The 18230-nt window shown below is 40.1% G+C and overlaps 2 protein-coding genes across 3 annotated transcripts in view; one reads left to right on the top strand and one right to left on the bottom strand.

Moving 5' to 3' along the window:
* Positions 1 to 3829: 3829 nt before the first annotated feature.
* mettl4 (methyltransferase 4, N6-adenosine) lies at positions 3830 to 15477 on the bottom strand. 2 transcript variants are annotated; one of them, XM_062441729.1, is made up of 8 exons: positions 15180 to 15477; positions 13393 to 13458; positions 12764 to 13160; positions 12506 to 12575; positions 10658 to 10832; positions 10463 to 10569; positions 10190 to 10281; positions 3830 to 4054 (listed from the first exon to the last, which is right to left on the bottom strand). In XM_062441729.1, exons 1-8 carry the CDS (start codon positions 15408 to 15410, stop codon positions 3852 to 3854), a joined length of 1341 nt encoding a protein of 446 aa, XP_062297713.1. In that variant the 5' UTR covers positions 15411 to 15477; the 3' UTR covers positions 3830 to 3851. The 2 variants fall into 2 exon arrangements, with proteins under 2 accessions (XP_062297713.1, XP_062297714.1); XM_062441730.1 differs by lacking the exon at positions 13393 to 13458.
* A 2036-nt stretch (positions 15478 to 17513) lies between these two features.
* Positions 17514 to 18230, top strand: part of smchd1 (structural maintenance of chromosomes flexible hinge domain containing 1) — a 38310-nt gene continuing 37593 nt past the window's right edge. The window contains exon 1 of the mRNA XM_062441412.1: positions 17514 to 17681. Within this exon, the coding sequence (XP_062297396.1) occupies positions 17514 to 17681 (168 nt within the window). The remainder of the gene's footprint in view (positions 17682 to 18230) is intronic.

Here is an 18230-nt window from a genome sequence, read left to right as displayed (position 1 = left end):
ATATTTTGTGCTGCGTCAAGTATTTCAACTACTTTTTGGGTCATTTTTTGTAGTTCAATTTACAAACTACAATTTTGGCCAATAGCATGAAATATACATTCTATTTTACCATTATTGTGTTCCGGAACTCTCTTTGAAAAAAGGCATGAATCAATGTCATGACATGCCAACATTCTAGAATTCGATCTACAATATGTCTGCCTCTTTGGGTTTTTTAGTACATTTTTTGTTGACTGATTTACATTTTTGATTTACAAGTGAGTATTGGGGTAGGATTTTCATTTTCTCTTTATATTACCTAACCTGTCTATAGATTACCCAACATGTGTCTAGATTACCCAACATGTCTATGGTGAACCTACAGTATGTTGACCAGCTTTTTTTCTTAAAAAAAAATAAAACTGAGTTGAGGAATATTTTTGCTGGCATGTGAATTTTTGGAAAGGCTATTATATTTAGTTTCATATACACCACATGTTGATTTATTTAACGCTGAGTTAAATCAGTATAATGAGTATAAGTAGTTGCTAAAGCTACTTTTTTTGCTGTAGTTTAACAAACTACATTTCTCCAGGGGTTAGAAATGTAGTTTGTTCAAACTACTTCCAGGCTGAACTACATGTAGTTTTACAAGCTACGCTCACAAAGTAGCTTCCCCAACACTGTTAACACGACATACTGTAACTGTTGCAATTAAGACAGCAAGACAAAACTGCATTGAAACACATTCAAAGACAAAAGCTGGTGAGCCTTGATCAACTAGCTCCACGCATAAATAAATAAATAAATAAATAAATAAGGTTTGAGAGAGCAGAAGGAGAAAAAACGTCAATGAAAAGTTTTGCTGCAGTGGAAACAAAATGCATAATGCGCACGTGTTTGTATACGTGTCATACGTCTGAATGTATTCATTTATGGCGGATTTCACAAAGGGAGGGAGGGTTTCTGAGAAATTCAAGGATAAGTGATGAATGTTTCTTATGATTTCGCCTATCGTTTCCATGGGAACACAGACAATAACGACAAATCCTTGGCGACCTGACTAGCACTGTTGAGTACTTCTCCTTTTCTATTATAACTGTAAACATAATCATAACCCTGTAAGATTACTGTATTTAATGCACATTGTTCTGTTTGAAAGTTTGAAAGGTTAAGAGTGGTATGTTAGAATATTATTATAACATTATATAAGAGCACAGCAACAGTATGGAGGGGTGAGTTGATTAGATTTAGTAAGACACAGCCAACAGTACAAACTCAAGTATAAAGTTTTCTACGTCATTGATTAAAAAAGTATATATTTTCAGTGTATATAGTCTAGTATCAGAAATCAGAAAAGACCTCAAAGGGCTTCACATGATTGTAAAGTCCTTCATTATTGCACTTTTCAAAGACCTAATTTCTTTACCTCATTCACAGCATATCAATAAAGGCAGCAGGTGGAGTTTTTGACCTGTACTGGTGCTGCAGAGTAGACTACAGCCTTTTCAGCTCATGCACAAGGATCAAGGATGACCATAAACACCATGAGAACAGAGGTAACCCTGACGACGCTTTACTGCCACCTGTTGAACTGCAGTAACGTGCTGTAACAGGTTGCATTGTGCCATTATAATTGTTGAGAAACTGCAGGTGTGAAAAACATTCATAACAATGTTTTTTTAAGAGAGAAAAAAGGCAGAATAAGTCTGGTCTGCTAGATGACAATAACTTCTACAAACTGCAACTTTAAAGACACACAATGGGTTTTGGTGTGAAACGCTGAATGCAAAGAAAAGGTTCCTTAAAATCCAAAAGGTATGTACATTGCATAGAATAAACAGGGTAATTAGAGCAGCATAATTGCCTATCATGTTGCTGTATACATAAACTAGGTTAAGTTTAAGTTAAGTTATTAATTTGATGTGTTTTTTTTATAACTGCATATCATATAGCTTTGATGGGTGTCCTATTTTATCCTATTTTGTGAAACCTCAATATTAATAAATGCTTTAAAAAAAATGACATGTAAGGAGAATAAAGGATTTTTTAAAAAGCTGTTTAACTGACCCTCAAGATTTTGGAGAGGGCTTAAATGACCTAAAGTCTCTTTTTTTGGTTTGAATTACTTGTTGCACATCTGTTTTTAACTTAAATATCTCTTTGAATATATATCATGCAGACACATTCGTCCTATCTGCTTCACATCCTAACCTCAGAGAGGTCAGATAAAGAGGTAGATGGGCTGGTGTGTGTGTGTGTGTGTGTGTGTGTGTGTGTGTGTGTGTGTGTGTGTGTGTGGATATAAATCTGTTTGTGTGGACTCGCTCCTTTTACATAAATCATTAATTTTAGGGTGAAGACTTGGTTTAGGTATGTTAAAGTCTCCAGGAATGAATGCAAGTCAATGTAATGTCCTCTGAAGTGATGGAAACATGACTCTGTGTGTGTGTGTGTGTGTGTGTGTGTGTGTGTGTGTGTGTGTGTGTGTGTGTGTGAGATAAAGAGAGCATGACAAGGTAATGTATAAATGATCCTGCTGGAGTCACACTCTGGCTTCATTAGCTCTGATGTGTATGTGCTCTGCTGCAGTGTCCGTATCTCATCCTCATCTGCCTAAAGACAGCCGGGCTCATCCCACAACGCCACACAGCATCACACCCCCCACCTCCCCCCCTCTCTGGAGACCACCGACTCATTAAGACAGGCCCCGCCAATAGGAAAAAGCAGGTTAAGAGTTATGCTGATGGTTATAGGTGTGACACAGGGAAGAGATTCAATGGAGGCGAGGAAAATTACCCGAGGATAGAGCTGGGTGTCCTTCAAACTACAAACCTTTAAGCAAAACTATTTCTAATAAAGGATTGTTAAAAGCAAACCAGTATGCATCCAATATGAAACCTCTTCTCTTTGTGAAATGTTTCGAAACTCAGTTCAAAACCTCATAAAGTGAGTAAAAATAGCAACACTTTGATCATCGTCAAGACACATATTGTGCCAAAGATTACTCAAAAATAAAATGAAATAAAGTAAAACCTTGAGGCTTGTTTATCTGATTGCAGTCATAGCTCCACAGAAATGCACTTTCATCTCTCCAACTGCATCATCAGGCCTGTGATGCACTACCTTAAAAAAAAAAAAAAGAAGCACCTAAACCCCCCTAAAAAAATAAGTAATCAAAGGTCTCACATGCATCAGAAGTATGGATCAAAAGACGGGTTTTAGAAATGTATTGATGTTGAATCTTTATTAAAAAACTACATTAAAAAAACTAATATGTTGGGGTTAAGTCAGTCCGCAGTGGAGGGGTGGGGGGCAGCGGTGGGGTTTCTCAGGTGAGCTGGACGCTGGTGTGTCTGTGGAGGAGGGGGGGGGCAGCGGTGGGGTTTCTCAGGTGAGCTGGACGCTGGTGTGTCTGTGGAGGAGGAGGGGGGGCAGCGGTGGGGTTTCTCAGGTGAGCTGGACGCTGGCGTGTCAGTGGAGGGGGGGGGGCAGCGGTGGGGTTACTCAGGTGAGCTGGATGCTGGTGTGTCAGTGGAAGAGGGGGAGGGGCAGCGGTGGGGTTTCTCAGGTGAGCTGGACGCTGGTGTGTCAGTGGAGGAGTGGGGGGGGGGCAGCGGTGGGGTTTCTAAGGTGAGCTGGACGCTGGTGTGTCTTTGGAGGAGGGGGGGGGCCAGCAGCGGTGGGGTTTCTCAGGTGAGCTGGATGCTGGTGTGACTGTGGAGGAGGGAGGGGGGGCAGCGGGGGGGTTTCTCAGGTGAGCTGGACGCTGGTGTGACTGTGGAGGAGGGGGGGGGGGGCAGCGGTGGGGTTTCTCAGGTGAGCTGGACGCTGGTGTGTCAGTGGAGGAGGGGGGAGGGGCAGCGGTGGGGTTACTCAGGTGAGCTGGGCGTTGGTGTGTCTGCAGCTTCGTCTTTAGGAACGGCTGCTCCGTCGTCCGCAGGCGTCAAAGTGAAATAGTTTGTATGTTGGAATTTGAGCACCTCGTTGCCCCAGCTGGTCCATCCAGGCTGCAGATTCCTGGCGAATAACTCCAGGCAGTTTGCTTCGGCTCCTACGTACGGCTTCAACACCTCTGTGAGAAAGGGGAAAAGGAGGAATGAATGAGAGATTAACCTATTAAAGACTTATAATCTGTTCTGTTGGCTCCTTTTGACTTCCTCTTTATGTTGCAAACGTGCACACTAAACACACCAGTATTAAATTTTACCCAGTAAACAATCAGTACTGGCTGTATATAAGACTGCTGTTTCTATTAGTTTTGTGTTACTTAATAAGTTAAAAAGCAGTGTTTTACTGCCCTCTCTGGCTGAAGGCGTGACTAAACCACAGGAGGTCAGACAAAAACTATTTTTAATGAAGAATATGCACCATGTAAGCATAATATAAACTTAAAAATTAAAGCTCCAGGAAACTAGATTTTGACCCAAGCTCCCCTAAAACAAGACGAGGCCTCTGGATGATGTAATGGGCTTGTTTTTAAGACTTGTGATATAAATATATTAAGCTTAAGTGTAGCCAAGAAGCTGCAAGTACAATTTCTTATTCAACTTGCCTGTGAACTTGTGTGTGTATATTGATGATTAAAAAGTGTCCACAAGGAGAATAAAAAGGTGTAAATCTAAATACCTTTACTGAGAAACATACCATATAGTTCATATTAAGATCACAGCAGAGAAACACATATTTTCTCTTTCTCTCATAACTTCGTGCCATCCAAAAAACTAGATTTTGACCCAAGCTTCTTAAAACATGACAAGGCCTCAGGATGATGTAATGTGCTTGTTTTAAGACTTGTGATATATGTGCTTGCCTGTAAACTGCGTGCATATCTTGCAGGATTAAAAAGTGTCCATGAGGAGAAATAAGGGGCAAATCTAAATATATTTCTTAATATTAAAATCACAGCAGAAAAATCCCCTATTTTCTCTTTTTCTCTCTAAACTTTTCCACCTTTGCTCTGTGCTCAGAGTCCGCTGTTTAATTAGTTTCTGAGGATACACACAAAGGAAAGCAGGACTTGCAACCATCATTTTAAAGCTTATAGCAGCACTCTGCATGCCAGTTAATATTGTTTTTTAGTTGATATTACCACATTATTGTATTTACTACAAATTAAGAGGATTTGTGCAGTTTCCCTGAGATGACAAATTTAATTTTTGCCCTTTTTAACAACTACTCCTCATTTTTTATCTCCTAACTTAATTCTATCACCTTGCTTTTACACATCAGTCATATGTGTGAACGGTGTGAAAGTTAGTCACAAGAAAAAATAATCTGCTTTGCTGCTTAAAGTCAGGTTGTTAGGTTATTGAGCCACATCCATTTCTGACGGGGGGCACTTTGTTGTTACTCCGTCACAGTGAGAGGACGGCCGTTGGCAGCTGCCCAGCTCCTCCTCACCACAGCACACTTTTTTTTTTTCTCCTACGTGTAGACTGGCAGTGACCTTGAGTCTATATAAGTGATGATATTCTAGGAACGACACACCTGACAGATACGTTTCACTTCCCTCTGCCCCTGTGCAAAAAAACCTCCCTGACACTCGCCTCGGCCATAACTCAGAGAGTTAATGAGCTCAAAAGCCTGATCCCCAAACCGATCCAACCTGCACAATGTGGTGTCCTGCCTCCCCGTTTTCTCTTCCTATGCACGTCAGAGAGAGACAGAGGCACAGAGTGGAAAAGGCCAAACATGCACCTCTCGACTAATTCAGCCCCCGACCGGTGACTCAGCTCTCAAAGTTGAACGGAGAATAAAAGGTCTAATTGTCCTCTTAACTCCGAGACAATGGGACAACGTATGAAACTTCTGAAGAGGAAAGCCGGAGGCAAAAGGAAGGTGTTACTTAACTATTCCCTCGACAAGTAACATATTCAGTCTGGGATATCGCTGCCTCGGTGTCCTCGTAGGGTTCATCCAGGATTAGACGAGTAAAGAGCAAACTAATTATGCCGTAAAAGTCCCGCTCCATTAATTATACATAATCCAAGTTTTACAGTGTTTTTCTTTGATTCTTGATTGACTTCTCATCTAATTTATGCACCTTTTTATTTGCTGTATTAATTTTGGATTAAACATAGTCTGAATCATTATAACAAGCTTTGATTTTTAGCTTTTTGATAGTTTTAATTTCTTTAAGATTTCAGTCTTTTAAATACTTTCACTCACTTTCATTCTGGAGTCCCACCTGGTCTGGTTTTAGGCATCACTTAAATCTCCACACTTTACCTCATAGATATCATGCAACAGCTATACACTTATTATATATATGCTGTCAACACTAGATTACATTAACCATTGTTCTCTTTTCTTATAAGAAGCTTCACTAAATGTTTTACTAGCATACCAAACTCCATTATACATATTCCCAATTACATAGGCATCATATTTACTGTATATAAAGCCAGCAGCAGGATGATTATGAGAGTTGCTTAGTCTTGTTTTTTCTTGTGTTAAAGTTACTTTTTTCTCCTAGTTTTTTATTCTTTGGACAGAAGTAGTTAATATAAAAAAAACCCTTCTGATCTCCAGCTCAAGTTAAAGTAAACGTTTTACCACTAAACGGTGATGTAATGCTTTATTTTATCTTATTCTATTTTTTATAGCTATTTACTCATTCAGCTGACAGCTTCTTTTAATGTGTGTACATGTAAGAGAATAGAGTCGGTTTTCCTTTTAAGAGAGGCAGCACAATTTAGTTGTATGTTAACATGCAATAATAAAGGCGTTTTATTCTATTCTATTCTGCATAATAGTCCATTGTGACGTGTGGCAGACTACGCAGAAACCAACAAGAGATGGCAACAGTAGCAACACTTTCCTTCTATTCTTTAAAGCTGCTATAATCAATATTTCTATGTTTTAAATGGACGAAACAACTACGTATCAAATCACATGAAAGCCGTTCCTTACTCTGCAGTTCCCATCAAGCTCTGTGGATCATTTTAGTGTCTTTCATTTCTTTGTCTTACAGCTTAACAACTTAAAAACAGCTGCAGCAGGTAGCTGTTTTCAACCAGCACCAAAAAGCAGACAAAGTTAGAAACTAGTTGGTGAAAGTATCGGAGAATGTTTGCAGCTAAAGAGACAAATAATGTCTTAAAGGAGGGTGAAGTAGAGCTAAAAGGAGAGGGAGTATTGTAGTAAAAGTTGCTGGATGTGTAAAAAATCCAACTGTTTGCAAAGGTAATATGCTGATGTTGTGTTTAAAGCTTGTTGCAGTGACTCCAAGTTTTACAATTAGAGCTCCATTACACTGTTTAGCTGTTTCACAACATTCAGAATTTCCTTTTTAGAGATTGTATTGATACCTTTTGGGACACATGAGAGACGAGCACTAATTACATCTTCCTTTTTAATCTCAGACGATCCCAACAACGATATGATTGAGAGTTCAAAATGCTCTACAAGCAGCCCCGAGAGACATCCAGAGGTAAAAGGGAGAAGGTTATCTAGAGACGCTGAGACAACCACCATGAACAGCTCCATAAATCTAGACTTTCTTTCGAAGTTGCCAAAGAAGCATATTGGTGCAGAGGTCACTGTCACAGATCATCACTAATGCAACCCGCATAATTGGCAGTGTTCCTCTGAATGAGAAGAGCATTAGAAACAGCCGCTTAACCACTAATTATAATTCACCATTTCTGAAAGTTGTATGTGGAGGAAGGGGAGAGAGAGAAGGGGGGGGGGGGGGGGGGGGGGGTCGCCTTAATTAATAAAAAACCACACGTCTTGTCATTCGTATTCAGAGAAGCGCAAACACTTCTTTTTTCTTTCTTTTTTCTGCAGCTTGACCATCTGGCAAGGATGTGTTGTATAGCCGCAATGGAGTAATGGTGTCCCTTATCTCTCCATGGCAACCAAGAATGTCAGTGACAGGAGCCCCATCTGAGATAGGGGGAGGAGGAGGAGGAGGAGGAGGAGGAGGAGGAGAAATGGGTCAGGGTTTCTCAACACTGCAGGCTCGAGGGTTGTGGCTTCACACCGTCGAGGCTGCCCAACTGGCTCTGGTAGACCTGACACGCTCCACATGAACGCAGTGAGTGCTGCAGACTTACAGCGATGAGAAGAGAGGAGAAGAAGAAAAAAAAGAAAAGCCTCAGGGTTGCTACAAACCTAAAAAAGAAGATTTCTAGTAGTTGCAAAAAGGTGTGAACAAAAGAAAGAGACATTTTGCCTCCTCCTCGAGTGTCTCTTTATTCTCCAATTTGTTAAATAAATAAACGGTTCTCTGCAAGAGTTGAGTCAAACCTTTCTTAGATGTCATGACACACTGTAATTTAACAACTAGTACACCCCTCGCAGATCTGAGCCGCACCCACATCTGAGCCAGCAGAGCTTTCTCACCTCTTGCAAAAACAGCACAAAGGTAACTGGGGTTGAAAACACAGCATCACAACTAGGAACGCTGCTCTCTCTGGCTGTTTAATGGCATTAATATGATTTAAAATGAAGTGAAAAGGGGCCATTTTTCTATTTCTTTCCTTTTTTTCTATTAAATACTGGAATCAAGCCATCTAAATAAAGATGTTGTGTGTGTTACAAGCTATGAAAAAGACTTAAAAACAAAGCAGACAAACAAATGAGGCTTTACCATGAACAAAGAATCACCCAGTCTGTATCCTAATCTACTTAATCTCTATGGTATCACAGCTCTATAATGTATTTTAACAGTATCCGAGAGGTGGAAGCTTTTCTTCGCCTGCAAACACACCGGCCGTGTTTCGCTCTCCATACTGCACAATAAATCGCATTCCCCCTGAGAGAGAGGGAAATGACGTCAAGCCTCTCTTATTCATAGCTTCTGCATATTCATTGTCAAGGTCTCACATTGATTCTAAGTATCAGGGCGCACGTTGAAGTCAAAACAATCGATGCAAAAGACAAAAGATTGGATCCCGAGCAGCAGAAGTTTGCACTGTGTGACAAATCAAGAGGTGTCGTGATGAGTCGAGCTGATTCAAGCACTGCCGTTTATTATAACTACAATAAAGGCCATAAAAGTCATGTTTGTGCAGTTGACTCTCCTCCAACATGACCATCTGCAACCACTGATAGCCTCCTTCAAACAGAACATAGCAGCTTTCTGCAGTGTGGAAACAAGAGCATCATTCTACTACTTATAACCTGCACAAAAAATCAATCATTTATTAATTAATTGTGCTTATTTTTCACAATTAATTAGATGTTATTTTGCATGATGCTTCTGACATGTAAGTACATTAAAAAGATGCATTTTAAATTTTTGCCATGCAAACCATAACTGAGTCACACTTATAATCTTCACTGTTGTGTGTGTGTGTGTGTGTGTGTGTGTGTGTGTGTGTGTGTGTGTGTGTGTGTGTGTGTGTGTGTGTGTGTGTGTGTGTGTGAGCATATTGCTGAAGCTGCATAGCAGGATAATAATCATAGATGTTCCTGCACTGCCCTCTGGTGGTTCAGTAAAACATGTTGCCAGGCTGTTGTTTACGATCAGCGTTGGGAAGGTTACTATGGAGATGTAATAGGTTACAGATTACTAGTTACTCTATTTAAAATGTAATAAGTAATGTAACTATTTCAATGACTTCATCAAAGTAATGTAACTTATTACATTTGATGACTTTTCTAGTTTTCTAACCAATGTTTTCAGCTGTTAGGGTAAATGTTCCCTCCATCTGTCCTTCCTTCCTTCCATCCTTCCTTCTTTCCTTCCTTCCCCCCATCTTTCCTCCCTCCCTTCCTTCCATCCTTCATTCCCTCCATCTTTCCTTCTTTCCTTCCTTCCTCCCTTCCTTCTTTCCCTCCTTCCCTCCATCTTTCCTTCCTCCCTCCCTTTCTTCATTCCTTCCTTCCTTCTGTCCATAATTTCTTCCTTCCTTCCTTCCTTCCTTCCTTCCTAAGACCTAAGATCAGCTGTTAGGGTAAATGTTCCCATTAAGCACCAAAATCTAAGTCCAGCTGGTTTTCATGGATACTGACATGATTTATAAGGGAGATCATTTCTTATAAAGCAACATTTATCTCTCATTTGAAAATGTATTCATCAGTTCATGTAGATGTTGGAATATAAAATAAAGATATTTGATGAATAAAGTGGGTTTAATTGGTACTGTGACTCCATTTAAGCCCATGTGTGCTCCAAATAAGCTCACATCATGATTTATTTAAAAGAATTAAAAACAGCAGTATATGTATTCAGTACTCCCCTATTGACAGTATTTACCTGAGAGTGAAGGCTTCTGGGAGTGCAGAGCTGATGGGACGCTGACAATCAAACGCTGATCCTCCACAGGGACCGCGGACGTCTCTGAAAGGCTGGAAGTGGTATGAAAAGTTAGAGAATTAAATAAAACACAGATTCAGATTCAGATTTCCTTTATGTGTCATTTCTTATGAACTTGCATAAGAAAACGAAATTATGCTTCGCCTATAATATAATATACAGAAAATAAAACTTTATGAAATCCGAAACATAGAGAAGTGGAGTGTTTTTAACCTGGAGGAGTCAGTCGTAGAGGAGCGATATCGGCCGATGACCAGCACCTCATACGGCTTCTTGTGCTGCGAGTCCAGTGGAAACACAAACTGTCCAGATGTGGTGACCTGAAGGAGAAAAAAAACCCACAAACCTTTAAAACATCTGGAATAACTCCAATAAGTTAGACTTCCAACTTGGTCAAAGTGTTCCTACCTTAACCCAGAACCACTCAGCCACCACCTCGACCCCCCAGTGAGGATACAGCTCGTCACGGATGTAACGCAGATGGCTCGGCCGGTTTGTAACCCAGGTAACCACTAAACAGTTCGGGGATGCCAGGAGGGGAATGGGGAGCCGTTTCAGCTGGGATGAAGGTAAAGAGCTGTATCTGTGTGGAGAAAATACATTAAAGTGTTAAAGTGCAACCACCATATTACTGACTGTAAAGTTAATGTGTATGATATGAGGTTTCCAAGGGTTTTCTTAACCTTTGTGTCGTCCTCCCGGGTCAAATTGACCCCCTCTGTTTTGACTGTTCCTTCTTTCCTCCCTTCCTTCCTTCCCCCTCCCTCCTTCTCTCTTACTTTCCTCCCCACTACCTTCCTCCCTTCCTTCTTTCCTCTGTCCTTCTTTCCTTACTTCCTTCCTTCCTCCCTCCTACCTTCCTTCCTCCCTCCTTTCCTTCCTTCCTCCCTACTTTCCTTCCTTCTTCCTCCTTTCCTTCCTTCTTTCCTCCCTTCCTTCCTTCTTCCTCCTTTCCTTCCTTCCTTCCTTCCTCCCTGCTTTCCTCCCTTCTTCCTTCCTTCCTTCCTTCCTCCCTACTTTCCTTCCTTCTTCCTCCTTTCCTTCCTTCTTTCCTCCTTTCCTTCCTTCTTCCTCCTTTCCTTCCTTCTTTCTCCCTTCCATCCTTCCTTTCCTCCCTTCCATACTTTCTTCCTCCCTTCCATACTTCCATCCTTCCTTCTTCCTCCCTTGACTCGAGGACAACAGGAGGGTTAATAAATCTGAGGGATCAGCAGGTGATTAAAAGATAAGAAACAAACATGCTGTTCCAAAATTTTCAAACTTCTCTAAATGTAACTTTTCTCTTTTTACCTCCATATGCATCTCTAAGTCTTTAAATTTGAAATGGAAATGGGTCAATGACGTGATGCAACTCAGTGTCAATTGGTGTAACCGCTATTTTTTCATAAAAATCTGATGGACAGGAAAATAAATGTGAATTAAAATGTGGAATAAATATATAATCCACTTTTGCAACACAACACTGTTTTGTTCTTCAATTTGTCAAAATGATTTTAGAAAAAAATTATTGTTTTTAGGATATGTTCTGCTCAATATTGACAAAATGCTTAAAAATGTAAATGTATAAATACCCCCAAACAATTTCTTTTCATTTGATGTTTAAAACATGAAGTAATTATTAGTATAAGTCCACTTACCTACACTGTAGGTGGATAAAATATGTAATATTTATCATGTTTTTGTGGTTACACCATTTGACATTTTCAGGAGCATTCAGTCTTACTTTTGGTTAAAAAATGGTGCAAATGTCATTTCAAATGATATAAAACCAACAAAAATACTAAATGTACATTTTAACAAACCTGATGCTGCTTTTAAAACTATTTTTTAAAGATATGTTTGAATTGCTCATCTTGCCAACCTTTATTTATCACTGACCCAAACATCTCTCTGTCCTTCATTATCAAATTAAAAGGCTGTAACCTGTGATCAAGGGTTTCTCAGGTAGATGCTACTTTACTTTAAGAGGTTTTAACCTTTCCAGCAGTTAAATAAATACAGTGGAGTAAAAGTAAAGTGTTTCCCTCAGTAATGAAGTCAAATTAAGTGCCTCAAAATTACACTTAATTAAATATCCTCAGCTACTTTCCACCACTGATATGCATTTCATTCAGTTCTTTGATCTTTTTAAAGCCTCGTTCGTTAGCCTGTTGTTTTTTATGATGTTATAACGTGTGAATTTCCCCCAGAGAACAATTAAGTCTCACGTTGTCTCGTTGTTTTTAACACCTCCTAAAGGTCTGCGCGACAAATTACCTGCGACTCCTCTTCACAGACTTGTTTTCCCACGGCGGGTCCATAACTATTAGCTCAAACCTCCTTCCATCTGGGGGGGAAAAACAAGCAGCTTTATTATAAAAGGGATGTCAGGCCTGGAAAACAACTACTGTAGTCTCAGTTAATAGGGCGAGACGCTACAGTGATTTACAGCCGGTCATGTTTATGCAATAATGGGACCATTTTCAGACAGTTTTACAGCTTTTGTCCTCAAGCAGAAGCTCCTCTCTGACTCACAGTGGACTAGAGGTTGTATTCTTGTGAAATCAGACAGCAGGAAGGCGGAGCGTGGTGGGATGACGTACTCCTCTCCCATCAGCGTGACCACCGCGGCCCCGTCGGCCCTGTTCTCCGTCACCAGAGAGAACAAGTCGAGGTGTGACGTACAGCCGCCGTCCTCCCCCACAAGTGACTGAGCACGCTCCTCCTGCTCCTCGTCCTCCTGCTCCTCGTCGTCCACTAGAGGAAGCTCTTTAGCCATTTCACAGAGAGCGGCGAGGCTGCAGTCCTGGGAGGGAAGTAGCTCCTCCTCCTCTTTCTTCTCCTCCTCTGTGAGTGTTTCTCCCTTCAGATATCCGAGGGATCTGGCAGAATCCACCAAGGACTTTGTTCCCTCCAGAACAACAGATCTGATCTGCATCGACACACGTTGCATAGATTATATCATTATGTCAAAACAGAGCTTTATATAAAACGTGAAGACAGGAAATTGATTGTGATAAATGTGGAATTAGACCATAAATTGTAATTGAAGTGTTAAGTTTGACCGTGCTGTCTGTCACACATTGAATAATAGAAAAACACTGGGTTTTATGACTCTCATATTTAAGAGCATCACACATATCACAGCAGATTTCTTCACCTACCTTCTCATGAAAGGCCAGTGAGTCGATTTCTCCCTGGTTGAGCTCGCTGCGTTTTCGTTTCCTTTTCTAAAAAGTCAAATAGATATAGAATATAGTTGAGAGGTGAGCACAAACAAAGAGAAACTATTCAAAACAAAGGTTGTTCTGCAGGGCTGCCGTACTACTGACTGATTAAAATGTATCTGCATTAAGCTGAACTGTTGCTGAAATGTATCCCATCAACTTGAATTTAATATTATGTTTTATTATTTTATCTTATAGTGCATTTATATATAACATAACATGGATTTAAATAATGTAAATAAATTAGCCAGTCAGTCAGTTAGTTTGTGTGTCATGCACAAACAATTGCCCAGTTAGTAGTAGAGGAAGAATTCAGATACTGAAGTTAAGGTACCAATACAGTAATGTAAAAATACTCCAATATAAGTAAAAGTCCTGCATGTAAAACCCTATTTAACTAAAAGTACTGCAGTATTATGAGCGATGTAGTATGCAGTATTACAGTAAAAGTACTGCAGTATTATGAGTGATGTAGTATGCAGTATTACAGTAAAAGTACTGCAGTATTATAGTGATGTAGTATGCAGTATTACAGTAAAAGTACTGCGGTATTATGAGTGATGTAGTATGCAGTATTACAGTAAAAGTACTGCAGTATTATGAGCGATGTAGTATGCAGTATTATGAGTGATGTAGTATGCAGTATTACAGTAAAAGTACTGCAGTATTATAGTGATGTAGTATGCAGTATTACAGTAAAAGTACTGCAGTATTATGAGCGATGTAGTATGCAGTATTACAGTAAAAGTACTGCAGTATTATGAGTGATGTAGTATGCGGTATTACAGTAAAAGTACTGCAGTATTATGAGCGATGTAGTATGCGGTATTACAGTAAAAGTACTGCAGTATTATGAGTGATGTAGTATGCTGTATTACAGTAAAAGTACTGCAGTATTATAGTGATGTAGTATGCAGTATTACAGTAAAGTACTGCAGTATTATGAGCGATGTAGTATGCAGTATTACAGTAAAAGTACTGCAGTATTATGAGTGATGTAGTATGCGGTATTACAGTAAAAGTACTGCAGTATTATGAGCGATGTAGTATGCGGTATTACAGTAAAAGTACTGCAGTATTATGAGCGATGTAGTATGCGGTATTACAGTAAAAGTACTGCAGTATTATGAGCGATGTAGTATGCGGTATTACAGTAAAAGTACTGCAGTATTATGAGCGATGTAGTATGCGGTATTACAGTAAAAGTACTGCAGTATTATGAGCGATGTAGTATGCGGTATTACAGTAAAAGTACTGCAGTATTATGAGTGATGTAGTATGCGGTATTACAGTAAAAGTACTGCAGTATTATGAGCGATGTAGTTTGCAGTATTACAGTAAAAGTACTGCAGTATTATGAGCGATGTAGTTTGCAGTATTACAGTAAAAGTACTGCAGTATTATGAGTGATGTAGTATGCAGTATTACAGTAAAAGTACTGCAGTTTTTGAGTGATGTAGTATGCAGTATTACAGTAAAAGTAGTGGTTTGGTCCCTCTGACTGATATATTATTATTATGACATCATTAGATTATTAATAGTGAAGCATCAGTGTTAGAGCAGCATGTTACTGTTGTAGCTGCTGGAGGTGGAGCTAGTTTACACTACTTTATATACAGTTAGCTAGTTTAGTCCAGTGGTTCCCAACCTAGGGGTGGGGCCCCTCCAAAGGGTCAGCAGATAGATGACTGTGTAGTACATGGAGCCTCTGCAGCAGTGTTTACCTTTGTAGGTTTGTCATCTTTCTGCAGCTGCTCTGTGTCTCCTCCCTCTGCAGCAGCACTCACAGTTTCTCTGTAATGACTCTTTGAAATGTGGAAACATTGCTTTTTGAAACAACACGTGAGATGTGTGTTTGTTTCTCCTTTCCGTCGCGTGCATGGTGAATATCCCTCATCGATGAGAGAGCGTGCGTCCAAAACCCATCCCCGCGTGCTCTGAGCCACCACGGACATTATATAGTGTAATAGGCTATTATATTATCATAGCAAGGGTTAAAATGATGCTGGTTTCAATGAAGCAGCCATGTCCCGCCCAACAGCTCCAAAGTTTCCAAACAGCAGGGAAACGATACCGAAAGTAAAGAAAACACAACGCTGAAGTTAGTTTCTGATTCGTCTTCCATGGAAACGTAAAGCGAAAGGTAAGTAATTTTAGGGTGGATTAGGTAATGTGGGACAATTTTTGCAATTGTGATTTGTTTACCCCATTTACACATGAATCCAATACTTAGTTGTCCCACATTAGTCAATGTCCCAAACCAGATCAATAAATGTAAATTGTCAAATCTTAAGAGCAATATTCTAGTAAAGATTTGACAAATAGGTTTTTTTCCTGTTATCAGCCTTTTTCCACTCAGTTTTTATAAGTAGATGAAGGTTTCACAAATCTCAGTTAAAGTAGGTTTAAATTTCCCTCTTTTATCTATTTCTGACTGTCATATCAAAAATCAAAACCATATCAAAAATCACTATAATTATATTTGTTGAATCTGGACTAGATTGAAATTAAGATTTGACAAGTTTATCTACTGAAATGTATTTTATTTAATATTTTTGGGTACAAATCCTCCGCACCAGACGCTACAACTCAAAACAATGACAAAAAAACAAAGGTTTTGCACATCTGCATCTGTGTTTAAAGAGCATGATGTCTTTTGCTGCAATGTCTAACACGTTTTCACAAGTGTAAGTGGTGAAAAAACGAAGCATCAGCTACTAAAAATCACTATTACTGTGATTTTTTATTGACAAAAAAGGGGAAAACTGTTTATGTATACACAATGTACAAAACCGCATACAATCTGGGTACACACAACAAATACAAAGAAAAGCAAATGCACATGCACATGCAAAAAAAAGCTACAAATTACAGCTATAACTTAACACTAGGGGGATGAGTATCTACAGTATATAAAGATTTTTAACATAACACTAGCTGTTAAAGTTTTAATTGCTTTTGGTTTTAAGGAGGATTGAATTGAATGAATGTATTGTTCGAGCTCATTGCTAAATGCAATAAAGCAGCATGGTTTCTTACCTGTAAATTTACATTTATGGATATGGAATTTTGCCATTATAATAATATTAAGATGTATCATGTACAAATACGATTCTTTTCCTGTGTTATTTTCCATGAAAACAAAACAAAACATTCTTCCAATATTTCTAATAATAAAAGCACAAAGGTTTTTGCCAGAATATCCTTATAAATGGATCACTATTTATGTTTCACTTTTATTTCTCTGTAACTACGAATCAGAAGCTGACTTCAGCGTTGATGTTTGTCTGTAATGAGCTTCCGTCGAGGGCTGCAGCCTGGTAACCCTGCGAAAGATCTCGCGAGAGTGATAACTTTAACCAAAACCACAGTTTTTTTTGTACCTTAACATATACAGTACTTAATCACGGCGTTTTCACATCATAAAACATAATCATTTTGTATAAAACACACAAACCAGTACAAATCTCGCGAGACAACAGGGACATGATAGATACAGGAAAACCAAACAACACAGCTATGGTGCGTTCATGTTTTACTCCAAAATCGGGAATTCCAATTTCCCAGACGGAAATTTCAACAGGAACGCCCTCTGAAGTCGGATTTTTCCACCAGGCCCGGCCTCAAAATCCAATATATTAGCCCCCCTGTATCAAAAGTGTCAAATATGTATTAATATCCTGTTTATCAGCAGTTTTGTCTCATTTGTGTCTCAGTAAATCAGTTATACACACATCTCATTGTACAACTTCTATCTGTGGATATGTTACTACACTGTTTTATGAGCAAAAATACAGCGAAAAGCACTTTTATCAACTTGGTATTGTTTGTAAATTACTAACATCGCTAGAATTGGTTTTCCTGACTTTTAACTGGAATGAATCAAAGCTCTGTGTTTTAAAATTCCGAGGTACATTGAACGCAGCATAGACATCCCACGCAAGGCTGCGAAGAAGGAGGAGAAGAAGGTGGTACAGGAGGAGGAGGGTGGTTGAAATGCTGCTTAACTTGCAGGTTGCGACGGACGGAGAGACAATACATGCAGCCAAGCCCAGAAGATGTTGAACCATAGCGCATCTCTCAAGCGAGGAGGAGGAAGAGGAGGAAGAGGAGGACACTGCAAGTCGGTCAAAGTTTGCGACTGTCGCCACGAAAACGCCGGAGTTCAAGAGAAACTGCTCAAAAGTGGTCCGGACTTTAATGACTTTCTCAATGAGCTGCACAAGGTCAGTATCCACTAAGTTTACTTTGGTTTAAGAGGAGGAAGGAGGAGATGGAGGAAGTTAGTGGTGGGAGTGGTGGTGGTAGTGGTGGTGGTGGAAGTGGTGGAGGTGATGGGAGTGGGAGTAGTGGGAGTGGGAGTATTGGTGGTAGTGGGAGTAGTGGAGGAAGGTAGTGGTGGTGGTGGGAGTGGGAGTAGTGGAGGAAGGTAGTGGTGGTGGGAGTGGGAGTGGTGCAAGAAGGTGGTGGTGAGAGTGGGAGTAGTGGAGGAAGGTAGTGGTGGGAGTGGTGCAAGAAGGTGGTGGGAGTGGGAGTGGTGGTGGTGGTGGTGGGAGTGGTGCAAGAAGGTGGGAGTGGGAGTAGTGGAGGAAGGTAGTGGTGGTGGTGGGAGTGGTGCAAAAAGGTGGTGGAGGAAAGTAGTGGATGAGGTGGTGGTGGTGGTGGAGGAAGGTGATGGGAGTGGAGGTGTTGGAGGAAGATGGGAGTGGTGGGAGTGATGGTGGGAGTGGGAGTGGTGGGAGTGTTTCCCACATATGGTGGTGAGGTCTCAGTGC

The sequence above is a fragment of the Scomber scombrus genome, chromosome 20, assembly GCF_963691925.1.
Source record: "Scomber scombrus chromosome 20, fScoSco1.1, whole genome shotgun sequence".
NCBI classification, from domain to species: Eukaryota; Metazoa; Chordata; class Actinopteri; order Scombriformes; family Scombridae; genus Scomber; species Scomber scombrus.
Note: the sequence above shows the minus strand (reverse complement) of the source record. Positions and strands in the feature narration are given on the sequence as shown.

Bases quoted from the DNA above. Each gene is read 5' to 3' on its own strand.
- mettl4 (XM_062441729.1), bottom strand. From the start codon at position 15,410: ATGTCCGTGGTGGCTCAGAGCACGCGGGGATGGGTTTTGGACGCACGC. The intron at 10,833-12,505 runs GTAATTTGTCGC...TTCTCCACACAG, and splicing joins TCTGTGAAGAGGAGTCGCAG to ATACAGCTCTTTACCTTCAT. The intron at 10,282-10,462 runs GTTAAAAACACT...TACCACTTCCAG, and splicing joins TCTACGACTGACTCCTCCAG to CCTTTCAGAGACGTCCGCGG.